The sequence below is a fragment of the Nicotiana sylvestris genome, chromosome 8, assembly GCF_000393655.2.
Source record: "Nicotiana sylvestris chromosome 8, ASM39365v2, whole genome shotgun sequence".
Taxonomy (NCBI): Eukaryota; Viridiplantae; Streptophyta; class Magnoliopsida; order Solanales; family Solanaceae; genus Nicotiana; species Nicotiana sylvestris.
Window position 1 is genome coordinate 35618904 of NC_091064.1, and position 17162 is coordinate 35636065.

Genomic DNA, 17162 nt, shown 5'->3' on the forward strand with positions numbered 1-17162 from the left:
ATATATATAAAAATTCCTTTCCTTTTATATTAAAAACTCTATTCTTTTTTAATATTAAAAGTACTAAATATTATTTTTTAAATACCTATAAATTAAAAAATGAGGCCCCCAAATTTGGGGAGCCTAAAGCACACGCCTTACCACTCATAAGGTTAGAGCTGGCCTTGATTCTTTTTAATAATTATGGATCTAATATAAGGTTCTAATATTTAATTATTTTTTATTTAAATTTTGTCTTTATTAATTTTGAATAAAATAAAATTATACATATTTAAATACTAAGAAAACAAATCATCTTAATTTTTCAATGTTCAAATTTAAAACATCTTAAATATCAAATTATATATAAAAGATTCAAACAACTTAATTTAGAAAATGAAATATATCATTCCTTTTATTATTTTTACAAGTACAAATAATAGAATGGGGTGTGAATTGGGATGAATTCCATGTAATAAGCAGGTTAAAAATCCCGGGGATCTAACAATGTGTGAATGGTGAAAACTCACGGGGTTTGATCTAACAGCGTCAGTAATGTAACAGACTATGATTTATGATTTATTTATTTATTTATTTATATCAATCAATTCAAAGATTCTTTATTAAAGGACTTGGCCACTAACAGTTGAAATTTCTTCTCCCTCTCTCGATTTGATCCAAACCCCTCTGGCCATTCTTCTGCTTCCTTTGATTTGGTAAGTCACTCACTCCCTTAACTATTTTCTCTTCTTTATTGAATATTTGCTCTTTTAAATATTTCTTTAACCCCAATAAATTTTTGTTATTGTAGTATTTATGAATTTGGTACTGTCTTCTTTGGATCTTACATTTTGACCCTAACTCTTATTGATTTCTTGTTTGTCTAAGTCGATTCAAAAACCCTAATCCTTTTTCCCAATGATTTTTTTCATGATAAGATGTGAATCGTGGATTGGGTTTGCAGTACATTAGATGCGGATCCGCAACTTGAATGGGTTCTAGTGATTTGATTTATTGGTTTAAAAGTCAATTAGGTGTACTTATTTAGTGAATTCTAGTATACTCTCTCCGTTTCATTTTATGTGTCTTAGTTGATTGGGCATGGAATTTAAGAGAAGTAAGAAATACTTGTGAATCTAATGGTCTTAAACAAAAGATGTGTTTAATGAGCAAAATGTCCTTGAATCTTGTAGTCTTAATTATGTCATGTGGAATGTTGGAGTTAAAGAGTTACTAAATATAGAAAAAGGCTAAAAAGGAAAGTAACACACATAATTTGAAACAGATGGAGTAACATATATATAGGGTATGAACCAAAGTTATTGGGTTCATCTTAGCCTCGTAACTAACACCCTATATCCCATTACGTTGTGTCTTCTCTCACTGTAGTTCTTGTGCCTTTTATTTTAATTTTATTTTTTTTATAACGGAGAAATTCCTGGGGCCAGTGGCGCACGGGTCGAAACTCGATGAATGATGGATGTGCCCCTCTATTGGGTCGAAACTCTTGGTTTGCAATTTGGTTCAAACCGGTGACGTGTACCTAACCCACACATCATGTGCTGCACTTTTACCACTTGATTGAAGCCCACTAGATTGAAGCCATGGGGCCTTGTGCCTTTAATTTTTATAAGTTGATAGGCATTCATATCTCCTTCCTATGTGATTGTGGCTCACGAGTTCTCGTGATCTTGACTGTTAACTCACAAGAAAAAGAAAGAGAAAAAGCGGCTTGTAAACTTCATTTCCTCTTCCAAATTGTCTCTGTTATCCAAGTGATTCAACCATTTCAAATCTAACTAGCTGAAATCGATTGAAACATTTTTCTTTTGAATCCTGATTAGTCCATTTAATACTAGGATGTCACAAGGCTTGACTATTATCTCTAGTAAAAAATAATACGGAGTTATTGGTTTTTTCACTGTGATTATTACTCCTTATAACCAAAATCAGGCATGCTCATTGTGTCCAGTTTCCTGTTGAAAAGAGTTTCTCACCTACCTTTTACAATACCTATTTTTTGTATCCGTATAATCAAAATTATTTTGTGAAACCTACTAATATATCAAAGAAAAAGATCAAATTCCTTCAAAAATATTAACTCTATATTGACTTCTAGACTAAATTCTATTTGAATTTGGTTAAAAAAAATTCCAAAACAAAGAGAACAATTTGATTGGAAAGAGAGAGTTCTCGTTAGAGAGTGAACAGGGTAATTAGACACACAAACACTTACATGCATATGCGTCAATTTATGTATTTATGCATATGTCTTCATTCATAGATATGGTATTTTAGCATTGCTAGTTGCAGCAGTGACTCTGACTGGCACTTGAGCTTGATCTAAATCACTGGCAAGAACTTCATGTCCTTGTTGCATCTAATGATGCATTTTGGCTTATTCTATGCTCCTTTTCTTTTTCTGTTCCGGATGAGGGATCTGATGCTCTTTGAGCTTTCATTAGTCTGTATGATATTGTATGTTTTGATATCATTCAATCGACTATGTTTTAATCCCAAATTAGTGGGGCCGGCTATATAAATCTTTTATATCCAGTTCTGCTCTATTTTGGACTGATTGTACTTCTGGTAGAAGATTAAATTGGTGGCTAGAAATGCAGGCCCTTCTCCATTGGATGCCTTTTTCATTTATTATGTCCACAAATGGTTAGGCCTGAAATACGTGAAGCCTCTAGACGTGCGAGGAAACTAGCGAAGATTTTACTACCATTGGAGGATTGGTTAGCCTTGTTTGTATTTGCATATGTAATGACCCAGTTTTAAATTATTGAATTATTGGATAAACATTGTAACTACAAATTCATTACTTACAGAAATCATCATGTCCTAATACATAAGTCTAACGCAGTAATTGAACGGAGGTATGGTTACAAATCAACTAAGACAAACATGAAAATCTTCAATTACACACTTTAACCTTCCACTGTTTCTTTGGTCGTGAAGATCAAAATTTGAAGCATGAGCGATTGTGTTATTATCCTCTGTTGTGGTTTTGACTCGAGATCAGGGGTTGTTTTGTTCTTTCAGTGATGCATTAGGGATCACGTGAGCAGAAAATGTTTTCCGCATGTGTTTTATGCATCTCTGAGATGACCACTTGCAGAGAGATGCCATTTCAGGAATCACAAACAAAGGAATTGAATTTGGAAAAATGTCTCACATGTCTCATGTTTCTTCACATACATCCCTCTTTCATGAGAAAGATATGTTTAAAGTCTAGTGAATGATTTATCCCTTTCCTCCTCTCTACCAAAAAGCTAGTTCCAGACTACATTAGTGGGATTTTGTTTGAAGAATGATATCTGACTTTATGTATAATGTCTTAAATTGGAGGTTTTATTGAAATGTTCATTTGGGGTAAGCGATTTATTTTTCCTTGCAATTGCAGTTGTTGTAAACTAGGTCAGTAGAAGTATGTCAGAGATGGAGGATGTCCAAGACCAAATAGATGGAGCAGAAAAGCCAATGCCATCAACCAAACAGGAAGTTGTGCTCACTTCAAGATTTTTGCTTACCATGTTAAATTTAAGTTATGGTACAGAGATTTTGACATATATATTTGCCATTTGTTATTATAGGAGGAAGTTGTTAAAAAGAAATACGGAGGAATTATGCCAAAGAAACCACCTCTTATCTCTAAGGTAATGAACCCAATGGCGTTACTGTTTCTACACTGCTTGTGATTGCTTGTGCTGTGAACTTCCAATATCGTGGTCAACTTCTGTCTGTTTTAATTAACCCTTGTTGGTTGTCAGGATCATGAACGTGCTTATTTTGATTCTGCGGATTGGGCTCTTGGAAAGGTATTGTTCCTCTCTGTAGTCTCACAATGTCATTGTAGTTGACTTTTCTTTGTCCATACCTTTATTATGGTGATCCCCCAAGCCTTAATGATTGTTGATGATCACAGCAAGGTGTAGCGAAGCCTAAAGGTCCACTCGAGGCACTTCGGCCAAAGTTGCAGGTATCATGTCAATTCCATGCCGTTTCTTTTTGCCTAGAACTGCTTTTGTTTATAGTTCTCTAGTCCTTTCTGCTGCAAGGCACATTAGAGCTTGCAAAGCACTTTGTTTGGTTGTTTGTATTAATTTTACTCTATTTTGTTTTATTTTGTGTGGGTAAGTGTGGGTTGTTAAGGAAGCACCAGACGTACCCTTGGGCTGATGTATTTCGTTCTTATTTTGTCTTAACAATGATATATATTCTTTATTCCTTTTTTTGTTTTTTTTGGGGGGTGGGGGGAGGCAAGGGGGCAAATGTTGAAAATCTTACTAGTTCTTTTTGGCTGCTTGATTGACATTTATACCTGATGTTAAGGAGGCCTTGACAATGGACAGGATAGTGGTTTTGCATGTTTAACATGTCCTATTAGGGTATCTTTTTGACTTGTGTTTGGATGTACAAAATGTGATACATTGCACTTCAAGATGGATGAGAGTGACATGACCGCCCTGTTTGATTCCACTAGTGTTAAGCATTTCCTTTGTGAGCTTTGTCATTCACTTCTGACGTTTCTATCTGAACTTTTCTAATTTAGCCGACGAATCAACAAACTCGATACCGCAAGTCGCCTTATGCTCCATCTGAGGGTGAAGGTATGCAAGATGATTTTCTTAATATATTTACTGTTGCTCCCGTGAAATTTCTGGTTTGGGGATTGACAACCCTATTACAGCTCAAGTAAATGAGATCTCTCCATGAGAATTAAATGGTCTATCCTTTTTTTTGGGTGGAAGGTGCACAAAACATTCGGGGGTTGATGGCTTAGTTATACAGTGATGGTAATGCATGGATTGTTATACGGAGATTCAGTGAATAATAATACAAAATTTTTTATGTGGAGTATTAACAATATGGGGATTGTTATACGAATATGCATGGATTGTTATATGGTTAATAAATGATATGGGGTTGTTATTTAGGGATTATTACCTTTGTGAGGGCATTTTTATTGTAGATGCTCTTGTCCGTGTATTAGCAATACACAGATTACTTATTCCACCTTCTATCCTGCATAAAATTTGTCATAGAATTCCCGTATAAATTATTCCTATATTGTTTATACAATGTTCCGTTTTTGGTGTTAAACTTCGCATAAGTTATGCGGAGTTCCCCAAAATCAAACGTTGTATTGGTTATACGGAGATTAACTATTAATGCAGGATTTTGTACTTTATAGCAAACGTTGTATGATACAGTATGGATTCTTATAGGCCAAATACATATACAGTCCATTAAACTTGGTCCAATTTTTCATTTTGGCACTTAACTCAGCCTTGTTCCATTTTGGCCCTCCAACCCCATTTCTTTTGTTCCATTTTGACACAAAAAATTTTCTTACCCCCCCCCCCCCCCCCCCCGGCACAATTTTTTTTTTTACTTTTTTTTTTTGTAATTTTAAATTATTATTTTTTCGTTTTTTCAGCCCACATCCCGAGGATTTTTTTTTAATATATTTTCAGTAATAACTACGGGTTCAACTGAACCCATAATTTCTGACGCGGAGTAAAAATTTGTATGTAAAAATTCTTAAAATTGTAAAAAAAATAGATATAAACCCATAACATTTGAAAATATAATGGGTTCTTTTGTTCCTCTTTGACACAAAAACTTTTATCCCAGGTAAAAATGCAGCGCGGACAAATACCCAGCTGCTACCCCCACCCCCACCCCATTGCCCCCCAACCCCCCGCAATTTTTTTTTTTGGTAATTTCAAATTATTATTTTTCGTTTTTTCTGCCCCCTCTCGTGGAAAAAATATTTTTTTTTATATATATTTTCAGTAATAACTACGGGTTCAACTGAACCCATAACATTCGACGCGGAGTAAAAATTTGTATGTAAAAATTCATTAAAAATGTAAAAAAATAGATATAAACCCATAACTTTAAAAATATAATGGGTTCAATGTTAAAAACATTAAAATTGAATCTATAGGTTTTAAATTCTGGATCTGTCTCTACGTTGGGAAGTATGAAATTTGGCTTAAAAAATGGCTCTCACGCGCCTACAAGTGTGAGGCAAATCACACATGGAATCTAGTCAGCTTTTGTGTCAAAGTGGAACAAAATAAATGGGGTTGGAGGGCCAAAATGGAACATGCTGAGTTAAAGTGCTAAAATGAAAAATTGGGCCAAGTTTAATGGGCTGTCTACGTATTTGGCCCTTCTTATATCATGATTGTTTTTGCTTACACCTGAAACCATACATGCCCTCATTTTTCTTTTACATTTTTTTCTTCTTTGAACTCAAAATCTTTCAAAAGTTATGCAAAAGAAAAGTTATGGACAACATCAGAGGATTTAAAATGAAAATCATGGGTCGGAGATGAAATTGTGTAAATTAGGCTGTGTAACTGTCAAATTTGAGTTACCATTACTTTTTCATCATCTGTCTTTAAGTTTTGTAGCCTCACTTTCTCTCTTCCCTCTTCTAGATGGAAGCAATGCGCCACCAGAGGATGCAACTGCAAATGAATGAAAGCGGATAATGGCCTTCGAGCTTGTGATATTGTTCATTGTTATTACATGTATGAGCAATTTCTCTTCAGTATTAAGAAAGCAAAATCAAAGAGTTTGAGGTGTTTTCATGTTTATTTGAGGCAACCAAATCAGTAGCTGCGGTGTTGTAACTTTGGAGTTATACTTTCTGTGATCCTCCATTTATGTATGATTTCAGCTACTTTGTCATGGTACGGAGGTTTGACTTTGGTAACTGCCTAATAAAAAATTGCTATGTCTTTGATGTTAATTGGAAATGTTAGCATTCTTTCTAGAAATAGACTGAAGGTTAAACATGAATGTTAGTAATGGTGTATTCTAGTTCTGTGCATACGAGTAGTACAAGAAATTAGGGGAAATGCATTAGGTGCAGTCACTTACACATTGATATTTTATGGCCAACCTAAGAAACTCCCCCCCCCCCCCCCCCCCCGCCTCGCTTCCTTACTTTCGGTGCTTATCTTCAATTATAAGATGGTCACCCGCCCTAAGCAAGATCGGTTTAGCATGTCAATTCACGCATCTTCCGCAGAGTACCAGAAAAGCCCTATGAGCTAACTTTCCCCAATCCTTATTTAAAGTGGAATCAACACCCACTTGAGACATATATAACCAGTCACTGTGAAAGGTGTTACACATTCGGCCTTATGTCTTTGCCACGTCATATATAATTTGATTTTACTTTTTCACGTCTTTTTTCTTTTTACTTTTTTTTTTCTTTTTAAAATTTTAATTTTATTTTAATCTCTTTCTTTTACTTCCATTTACGGCGATATCAACGCTAGATGTGCTGCTGCTCGCTATCAATTTTGAGCTGGGTTGTTCATGCCAGCACATTAGCACTTTTGAATGAACCAATTTCTTTGATGACTCTTAACACCAAAGAGCATGAATTCCTTTGCTTCTGCCGCCGATAATAAGCTCTGTAAACTCGTTCGATATGGTGCGTCGGTGATCTTTCATGGCAAAATATTTACGCCGCGTGGCCCCGCATCTGCCTGGTCTTCAAAGAACATCCTCGATGTCATTGTTGCCAAAACAGCTCTCGTGTGTTTATTTGGCAAGCCAAATGACATATATGCTCTCCAGATATAAACTTGTGTCCTGGCGTCTTTTATGTAAATAAGTTGATTATGTGAGAGCTAAGTTATGCCTACATGGTCGGATTCACAACCAATTTAAATATATTGATAGAATACATATACTTTAAAGTCTACCGTATTGCTATAGTCGTGCACCGAATAAAATAAGTAGTTTGAGCTAAGCTCTGCCAATCTAGCAGAATTCTCTATCAAATGAACTATAGTAATATAATCAATTAAGTTAAAAGTTTTACGTTTTATCATTAATTTTTATAACTTTAAATGAGGTGCAATTGATGACACATGACAATCTCGTACAACTCAGCTTCGCCAATTTGGTAGAATTCTCTACCAAATGAACTATAGTGATATGATCAATAAGTCAAAAATTCTACCTTTTTGTCATTTATAACTTTAACATCGCATCATTGGTAAAACATGACAAATCCAGTAGAATTTGTCGTTATCCAACTAAATAGTTAGGTTGAATAAAATATGAAACCGTACCGTTTTATCATAACTTACTTGCTATCCTTCTAACATTTTTTTTTTTTCAAAAAACTTTTTGTTCATAGTTTTAAAATTATAACAACCTGATAAATTTTGTGTGTTATGCAACAAGATAGCTTCGTTCCATAAACTACTATAACTTTGTCATAACTTATGCATGGCGCAGTTTACCGATTTTGGTTGCTCGTGCCGCCATCTGTCGCTCAACGATAGGGTATTTTAGTCCGCATTATTTTATTAATTGCGTGAATATAACATATTAGGGTCATTCTAGTAATATTATTAATTTTCGGGACAAAATCTCAAGACCAGCCCCAAAAAGTCCCTAAGAGGAGTACGATAGAGATTGTATTATTTACAATACTTGAAATTAAATACTACATTTGTTACGTAATTTCTAGTCTTGATTATTTATTTTTCTCGACATAGAAATTTATTGTTACAGTCGTATAAATTAACTTTTGAATGTATATACATACATCAGGGCCGTCTTAACAAGAATGGGAGCCTAAAGCCAAATTTCAGAGAGAGGCCCTAAGTAAGAATATCAACGACAAATTTGCAACGAAAAAGTATAAAATAAAGGTAGAACTATATAATCGGCTCAAGAATTTAATAAGTTGATATACAACAATAACATACCGGTGAGACTCACAAAGTAGGGTCTGGGAGGTAGAGTGTACGGGCCTTACCTCTACCTTAGGAGGCAGAAAGTTTATTTTCGAAGACTCTCGGCTCAAGAGAAAATATGGCCCAAAAAAGGTCCGATAGGGACAATCAATTCATTGCAGTTTAAAAATGAAAGTAACGAAAGCGAATAAGTTATGATAAAGCAGTTTAAAAAGAAGCAGTAGTTATCACAGATAAATAAGATAAGTTGATATAATAATATCGAAAAGTGTTGCATTCCTTCAATATAATGATTGTTCGTTGTAATGCTTTGAAGAAGATAACTTGTAAGCCGCTGTAAGTTGCCGACTGAGAGACTTTTCAATATTGAGAATAAAAATAGTAAAAGAGAGAATGCAAAAGGTAAATATATAAATTATAAGTGGGCCTGTATTAGTTGTTAGGATATATATGAGGCAAACAATAGCCCCTACCCATGTAAGGAAACAATTCATTAAAAACTATTTCATTCTCTAATCGTCACAATGATCCTCATATTAAAGTTATTGTACTTTCGCTCTAATTTTTTTTAAAATTTAAATGTATACACATTTTTTTAATAATACATATACACTACATCTTTAAGGAAAAAACGGAGCCCTCAAAAAGTTGGAGCCCCAAGTGATTACTTTATTGGCCTTATAGTCGAGTCACCCATGATATACATGATAATATTTCTTCTGGATTTAATTACAAACAAGATAAAGTGTTCTGTAAATATTTCATTTTATTTATTACTTTTATGATCATGGGAAGAAATTTACTAAGAGTATAATTCCCGTTAGCCCGGATCCAAATTGACATACAAGTCCAATGGTAATACTCTTAGTCACACACCACTTTTACGAATTTAAGATGCGCTACTGTTTGTCGTGCATGAAAACGAAAGGATTACAGGCAAAGATGCAAACTACATTTTGATAGACAAACTACTACTTACAAAACATGAAGCAGTTAACCATTAATAAGGTAAACAAAAGAAACACAAAAAACATAAAAACCGAAAGTAAAAGAAACCTATAATTAACACCACTACAAATTAAAGTTCAGTTCACTTAGTCTTGGACTTGTTTTATTCATCAACGGTAGTGTATACAGTCAAAATCGGGTTTGCCCTTTTTTGTGCGATTGATCGAGGCTGGAGCATGATAAATCAAAGATCGGCTTCGATTTATATCAAACTATAGTGTAGAGTTAGGTTGTTAAGCTCGAGACCTTGAGACCGATTAAGCTCGAGACCATGAGACCGATTAAGATTGAGACCGACCAAAACCGACCAAGATTGAGTTCGACCAAGATCGAGACCGAATAAGATGGAGATCGAGGAAAGCTTACTGGGTCGAATAACGGAAAAACGAAATATCTGCAATCGGCAAGGATCACTGCGCAAAACCTGGCACGTATCAAGAAGAGACCGATTAACTAGCCAATCATGAGATTTCTTACTATATTTAGAATTGTACCAAGAGTATGACTCCCCTACTATATAAAGGGGGTTTGATCATTTGTAAAGGACATCATATTCACGTTACATAAAGCAATATACCATCTTCTTAAGCTCTCAATACTCTATTATTCTGTTCATACTTTCCAGTAAAATACTTGTTTGATTCGAAGGCGACCTAGCTCGAGGATCAAAGCTATACATCTCATTTGATTTGCTTTATTTTTATTTAATTTCAATATTAATTTACGTTTTCTCTCAGTTTGTGCCAAGTTAAATTACGTGTCCTTAAAACCACATTATAAATCAATTGTTATCCATTTTTGGAGTGAACAGTTTGGCACCCACCGTGGGGCTAAGGATAATAGTGATTGTCTGGTACAAATTTTCGTAACACATTATTTTACGCTTGTTCTTTGAAGTGTCTTTGATTACAGGATTAAAAAATATCAAACTCTCAGTCAGCACCTCAACACATTGACAATGATTTCAGCCACCATGGCGAGAATGAGAACATTGCACCAAAAAACATTGTACCCCCTGCTGGCCTTGATGGAGTTCCGGCTGTAGATCCAATCGATGTCAGTTCGCATGTAGCCATCAATTGAAATTTGGTCGTCGATCCTAAAAACAACATTTCTGAAGGTACCCGATCAGCTACTCAGAATGCACATAGCGGTGAAGATGGCGGGATCAGCCTGCGGGTAATCTTCGAAATGTTGCAGGCCCAACAGGCAGCAATAGCTCAGCTCCAAAATCAGAACCACACGCTAAGCAGAGTCGAACTCAAGCCATCCCAAGAAGTTGAACACAGGGTCGAATCGATTTCAAGAAAATCGAACGAGAAGGAATCAGAGACCAATCCTGCTATTATAAAGATACTCGAAAACTGACAAAGCGAATTGAGATAGGGGAAAAGAAGATCGAGGAAAACGATAAGAAGGTGAAAACCTATAACTCCAGGGTCAACCAAATCCCGGGGGCACCGCCGATATTGAAAGGGATAGATTCCAAAAAGTTTGTACAAAAACCTTTTCCCCCAAGTGCGGCTCCGAAGCCAATTCCCAAGAAGTTCCGTATGCCCGAGATTCCTAAATATAATAGGACGATTGATCCAAACGAACACGTCACCTCATACACATGTGCAATCAAAGGAAATAACTTGGAAGATGACGAGATTGAATCCGTCTTGCTGAAGAAATTTGGAGAAACTCTATCAAAGGGTGCTATGATATGGTATCAGAATTTACCGCCTAATTCTATTGACTTGTTCGCTATGCTTGCAGACTTTTTTGTAAAGGCACATGCCAGAGTCATTAAAGCTGCAACAAGAAAGTCAGACCTTTTCAAGGTAAGGCAGAAGGACAACGAGATGCTTAGGGAATTCGTATCTCGATTCCAAATGGAACAAATGGATTTGACACCGGTCACCAACGATTGGGCTGTTCAAGCTTTTACTCAAGGTCTCAACGTTTGGAGTTCCATAGCTTCACAGTAGTTGAAGCAGAATTTGATCGAATATCCAGCTATCACTTGGGACGATATACACAATCGCTATCAGTCGAAGATCAGGATCGAGGATGATCAACTGGGGAATCCTTCTGGGTCCGTTTATCCTAACAGGCCCGTGGATAGAGTCAAAAGGGATATCGATTGAGAACCAAGGTCGAATAAAGATCGATACCAACCGTATAATAGAGACCGTAAAGGCACTGGATCTAGGCGAAACCCTGCACGAAATGAGAGGAGAAATGATCGAGGTCAAAGTTCACGGGGACTCATAAGAAATAGTGGTTTCGACAGGGATGCCGGGCCCAAAGAAGCACCACAATTGTTAGAATATTATTTCAATGTAGATGCATCCGCCATCGTATCAACCATCGAACGTATCAAAGATACTAGATGGCCTTGACCTCTGCAAACAGATACGGCCCAGAGAAATCCCAACCAAATGTGCAAGTATCATGGCACTCATGGCCATAAATAGAAGATTACAGACGGCTAAGGGAGGAGGTAGCCCGGCTATTCAATGAGGGGTACCTTCGGGAATTCTTAAGCGATCGGGCTAAGAATCACTTCAAAAATAGGGATTCGAATAGATAGAATGAGCAAGAAAAGCCACAACACGTGATTCACATGATCTTTATAGGGGTTGATATTCCTCAAGGACCAGTGTTAAAACACACCAAGGTGTTGATCACAAGGGAGAAGCGAACTCGGGACTACGTACCAGAAGGAACCTTGTCTTTCAATGACGAGGATGCAGAAGAGATCATACAACCCCATAAAGATGTACTGGTAATATCTGTACTTATGAATAAGACTCAAGTTAAACATGTTTTAATTGATCCAGGTAGCTTGGCCAATATTATTCGATCGAGGGTCTTAGAACAACTCGGCCTACAAGATCAGGTTGTGCCCGCGGCCCGAGTATTGAACGACTTCAATATGGTATGTGAAACCACCAAAGGTGAGATAACTTTGCCAATAAATGTGACTGGGACCAATCAAGAAATAAAGTTCCATGTGATCGAGGGCGATATGAGGTATAATGCCCTATTCGGGAGACCGCGGATCCATAACATGAGGGCAGTGCCCTCGACCCTTCACCAAGTTCTAAAGTTCCTAACGCTAGAGGGAGTCAAAACAGTCTATGAGGAGCAACCCGCTGCTAAGGAAATGTTTGTCGTCGACGAAGTGATACTGATATTGGCGCTCTTATCAATGAAAGGGTCAAGTTCGAAGGAAAAATAGGAGGTCAAATAGCAATCACAGACACCGGCCTCGACCCAATCAGAGAAGCAAGAGACTGATGAGGATGGTGATTATGGGTTTCCTCGATCCTTCATAGCCCCCATTGATTCCGACACCACCAAGTCAACTGTCGAAGAGCTGGAACAAATCATACGGGCCGAGCATCAACCCGAGCGAAAGGTATGCACGAGGCTAGCCCCCGAGCTCAGGAGAAAACTTATTCAATTCCTTAAAACTAAAATGGATTGCTTTTCTTGGTCCCATATTGACATGACAAGGATCCCACCAAAAATTACCGGTAAATAAACTCAGCTTGGACCCGAAATTCTGCCCAGTGAAGCAAAAAAGAAGGCCCCCGTTCGAGGTCAAACACGCTTTCATCAAAGACGAGGTAACCAAACTTCTCAAAATAGGATTCATCCAGGAAGTAAAATATCCTGTATGGTTAGCGAATGTAGTAGTAGTCCTTAAGAAGGGAAACAAACTTAGAATGTGTGTAGATTACAAAGATCTAAAAAAGCATTCCCCAAGGATTCTTTTCCTTTGCCTAATATCGATCACATGATCGATGCCACAGTCGGCCACGAGATCCTTAGTTTTCTCGACGCCTATTCCCGGTACAACCAAATATGGATGAACCCGGAAGACCAGGAAAAGACCTCATTCATCACTACTACCTACTGCTATAATGTAATGCCATTCGAATTAAAAAATGTTGGTGCAACCTATCAATGCCTAGTAAACCGAATGTTCGAAGAACAAATAGGGAAATCTATGGAAAGTTTATATTGATGACATGCTAGTTAAGTCCCTGTAAGTAGAGGACCATTTGAAGCATTTGCAGGAAACTTTCAGTATACTAAAGAAATACAACATGAAGCTCAAACCCAGAAAAATGTGCGTTCGGGGTCGGCTCTGGCAAATTTCTCGGCTTCATGGTATCCAATCGAGTAATCGAGATCAACCCCGATAAAATCAAAGCTATCGAGGACATCACAGTAGTAGACAATGTAAAGGATGTGTAGAGGTTAACAAGGCGCATAGCCGCCCTGGGGCGATTTATCTCGAGATCCTCCGATAAGAGCCATCGGTTCTTTTCGTTGCTGAAGAAGAAGAAGAATAATTTCACATGGACTCTGGAATGCCAACATGCCTTGGAGGAGCTTAAAAGGTGCTTGTCGAGCCCGCCGCTGCTTCACACGTCGAGGGCAGACGAACAACTTTACTTATATCTGGAAGTATCAGAGATAGCAGTAAGTGGAGTCCTAGTCCGAGAAGAACAAGGTACATACTTCCCTATCTATTATGTTAGTTGGACCCTAGGTGAAGCCAAACTAGTTATACTCATCTAGAAAAGTTAGCACTCGCTTTGACAAGCGCCTCTAGGAAACTAAAATGATATTTTCAATGTCATCCCATATGTGTTGTAACAACTTATCCTCTTCAAAATATTTTTCATAAACCCGAGCTTTCGGGACGACTGGCCAAATGGGCCGTAGAAATCAGCGGGTACGATATTGAGTATCGACCCCAAACAACCATCAAGTCTCAAATCTTGGCAGACTTCGTGGCTGACTTCACTCTGGCCCTAGTGCCCGAGGTTTAAAGAGAATTATTAGTCAACTCATGTACATCTTCGGGGATCTGGACCCTCTTTACGGAAGGTGTATCGAACGTAAAGGGGTTCAGACTCGAAATCGTGCTAAAACCACCCACAGTAATCTGGTTAGACAATCTATCAGAACTGTAAAACTGACTAACAACAAGGCAGAATATGAGGCCATGATTGCAGGTCTCGAACTAGCCAAAGGCTTGGGAGCAGAGGTGATCGAAGCCAAATGCGACTCCCTCCTCATTGTGAACTAGGTTAACAGAACCTTTGAGGTTCGAGAAAAATGAATGCAAAGATACCTGGATAAGCTACAAGTAACTCTACACTGATTCAAGGAATGGACTTTGCAACATGTGCCTCGAGATCAAAATAGCGAAGCCGATGCCCTCGCAAACCTAGGGTTATCAGTCGAAGACAACGAACTCAATTCGGGGGCTGTCATACAACTCATGAGGTCTGTGGTAGAAGAAGGCCACGCCAAGATACACTCCACAAGCTTGACCTGGGATTGGAGAAACAAATACATAGAGTATTTGAAGAATGGAAAACTTCCCTCAGATCCAAAGGAATCAAGGGCCGTGCGCACAAAGGCAGCCCGATTTAGCCTGTCCGAAGATGGAACCTTACTCAGAAGTATGTTCGACGGTCCACTAGCAATATGTCTAGGACTGGAATATACCGAGCATGTCTTGAGGGAAGTCCACGAAGGCACATGCGGGAAACACTTAGGCGCCGAATCACTGGTTCGAAAGGTAATCAGAACCGACTATTACTGGATTGATATGGAAAAATATGCGAAAGAGTTTGTGCAAAAATGCAATAAATGTCAAAGACATGCTCCCATGATTCATCAAATAGGGGATCTGCTGCATTCAGTTTTATCCCCATGGCCATTCATGAAGTGGGGGATGGGCATCGTCGGACCTCTTCCATCAGCACTAGGTAAGGCTCAATTTATTTTATTTATGACTGACTATTTCTCTAAGTGGGTTGAAGCACATGCCTACGGATTGTCTCCAACCTACACCATAATATAATGGCGAGGAGTGGTCGATGCAGCTTTTACCCAAAAGGTCGGGATCAAATCCACAAAGAGTCAATATTGGTTTGGAATCGGGTTTCTATCCAATCTAGCTATGTGTGTTGTTCTTAATTGCACTTCTAAACATGTTTGGATTTGTTACTATTCTAATTTAATGCTAATGAATGCTGAAAATAATCTAAGTATAATATTTTTTTGTAAGGGTTTTCTCAAGCAATAAAGGCACTAGGGAAGTGACTTACACCTAGGCGAGTATCTAATGGGATCTAAAATTTAGGACAAGCTTGTTATATTTGGGATCGTGATATAACCATTACACATAATTACTCACTCTGAACCTTTCGGTAGTTTGAGTGACTTTGCCCTAATTAGCTTTCTCAAGCCCAATTCGGTGTTCCAACAATACAAGTAAAATTGGCTCAAGTCAGGTATTACTATCTCTAGGTTTAACCCTTTAATTGGGGCTATCAATCTCTGAGTGCACCCCAATTCCTTGTTAGCCTGAATTTCCTAGACTTAGTCCCTCTTTCTCAAGAAGAGTCTAAGTCTTAAAGGCATAAATTAGTGTTTGCAACCACCAATTCTACAATTAAAGCATGAAACAAGCTAAATATCACTAACCCATAAAAAATTAAGCCCTAAAATAGAAGACTCATTAAATACCCACACTAGGGTTGGGTCACAACCCTAGCTAATGAGTTTATCTACTCATAATAAAGGTAGAAATCAAAGATGAAGATGAAATATAAGCCATAAAAGTCAATTACAAGAAGAAAATCTAAGATTAATGACTAAAGATGTTCTAAAATTACTCTAAGTAGTAAAATACGGCTGCTCACGAGCTCCACAGTACAAAAGATACCCTAAAAATCAGAAAAAATCTATTTATACACAGTTGAAATTGCTGGACAAAAATGCCGCTGCAGAGGTTCTGCTGATAGCGAAAAACTGGTTACCTCAACCCTTGGACATCCGCGACCGCGCAAAAGCAAGCGCAACCATGGTTCTTCTCTTCTAGGCTTGGTCTAGACTTGATTCTACTGGGAGCGGAAAAGCCACCACCTCAGCGTTATCTTCAACTGCGGCTGCAAAATATGTCCGCGGACCGTGCTTTTCAGTTGAGATCCAATCTCCAGTCCTCTGATTCTTAATTTCGTTGAAGGTGAAATATGGACCGCGGCCACGTCAAGCGATTCCTCTACCGCACTATTTCACCGCGGTCAGCGGCATCTGATGCCTTCAAAACTCTTTCTCTGAATCTCACTTCCATTGGGAGCATAATTGTGTCCGCCCCAGCGGTTGTCCTCCCGCGGTCGCACACTTTCATCGTTGTCAGCGCTTTTTCTTTTAGCTTTGAACTTTTGCAGATTTTACTCCTTTATGAGCTAGTTATGACTTTCTTGATTCATTTTGACAAAATCCTGCAAACAAGCACAATAAGTCAGTTTTTGGGAATACTTTTACACATTTTTGATCCAAAACCTAAGTAAAAGAGAGCATAAGACAGGCTAGAATTCATAGTTATCAACTCCCCCAAACTTAAGCTTT

General features: G+C 37.7%; 1 protein-coding gene across 2 annotated transcripts; it reads left to right on the forward strand.

Annotated features, from left to right (window-relative positions):
* Window positions 1–364: 364 nt before the first annotated feature.
* Window positions 365–6751, forward strand: LOC104209985 (uncharacterized). Of its 2 annotated transcripts, none has more exons than XM_009758762.2 (7): window positions 365–695; window positions 3389–3486; window positions 3579–3641; window positions 3756–3803; window positions 3911–3964; window positions 4538–4595; window positions 6438–6751. In XM_009758762.2, the coding sequence occupies exons 2-7, from the start codon at window positions 3415–3417 to the stop codon at window positions 6479–6481; spliced, it is 339 nt and encodes a 112-aa protein (XP_009757064.1). In that variant the 5' UTR covers window positions 365–695; window positions 3389–3414; the 3' UTR covers window positions 6482–6751. The 2 variants fall into 2 exon arrangements, with proteins under 2 accessions (XP_009757064.1, XP_009757065.1); XM_009758763.2 differs by lacking the exon at window positions 6438–6751 and adding an exon at window positions 4737–5006 and having other exon boundaries at window positions 373–695.
* Window positions 6752–17162: the final 10411 nt, after the last annotated feature.

What these genes read in the sequence shown, in the direction of transcription:
- LOC104209985 (XM_009758762.2), top strand. Translation starts at nt 3,415, where the DNA reads ATGTCAGAGATGGAGGATGTCCAAGACCAAATAGATGGAGCAGAAAAG. An exon ending in CGGATTGGGCTCTTGGAAAG is followed by an intron (nt 3,804 to 3,910) that starts GTATTGTTCCTC and finishes TGATGATCACAG; the next exon opens with CAAGGTGTAGCGAAGCCTAA. An exon ending in CACTTCGGCCAAAGTTGCAG is followed by an intron (nt 3,965 to 4,537) that starts GTATCATGTCAA and finishes TTTCTAATTTAG; the next exon opens with CCGACGAATCAACAAACTCG.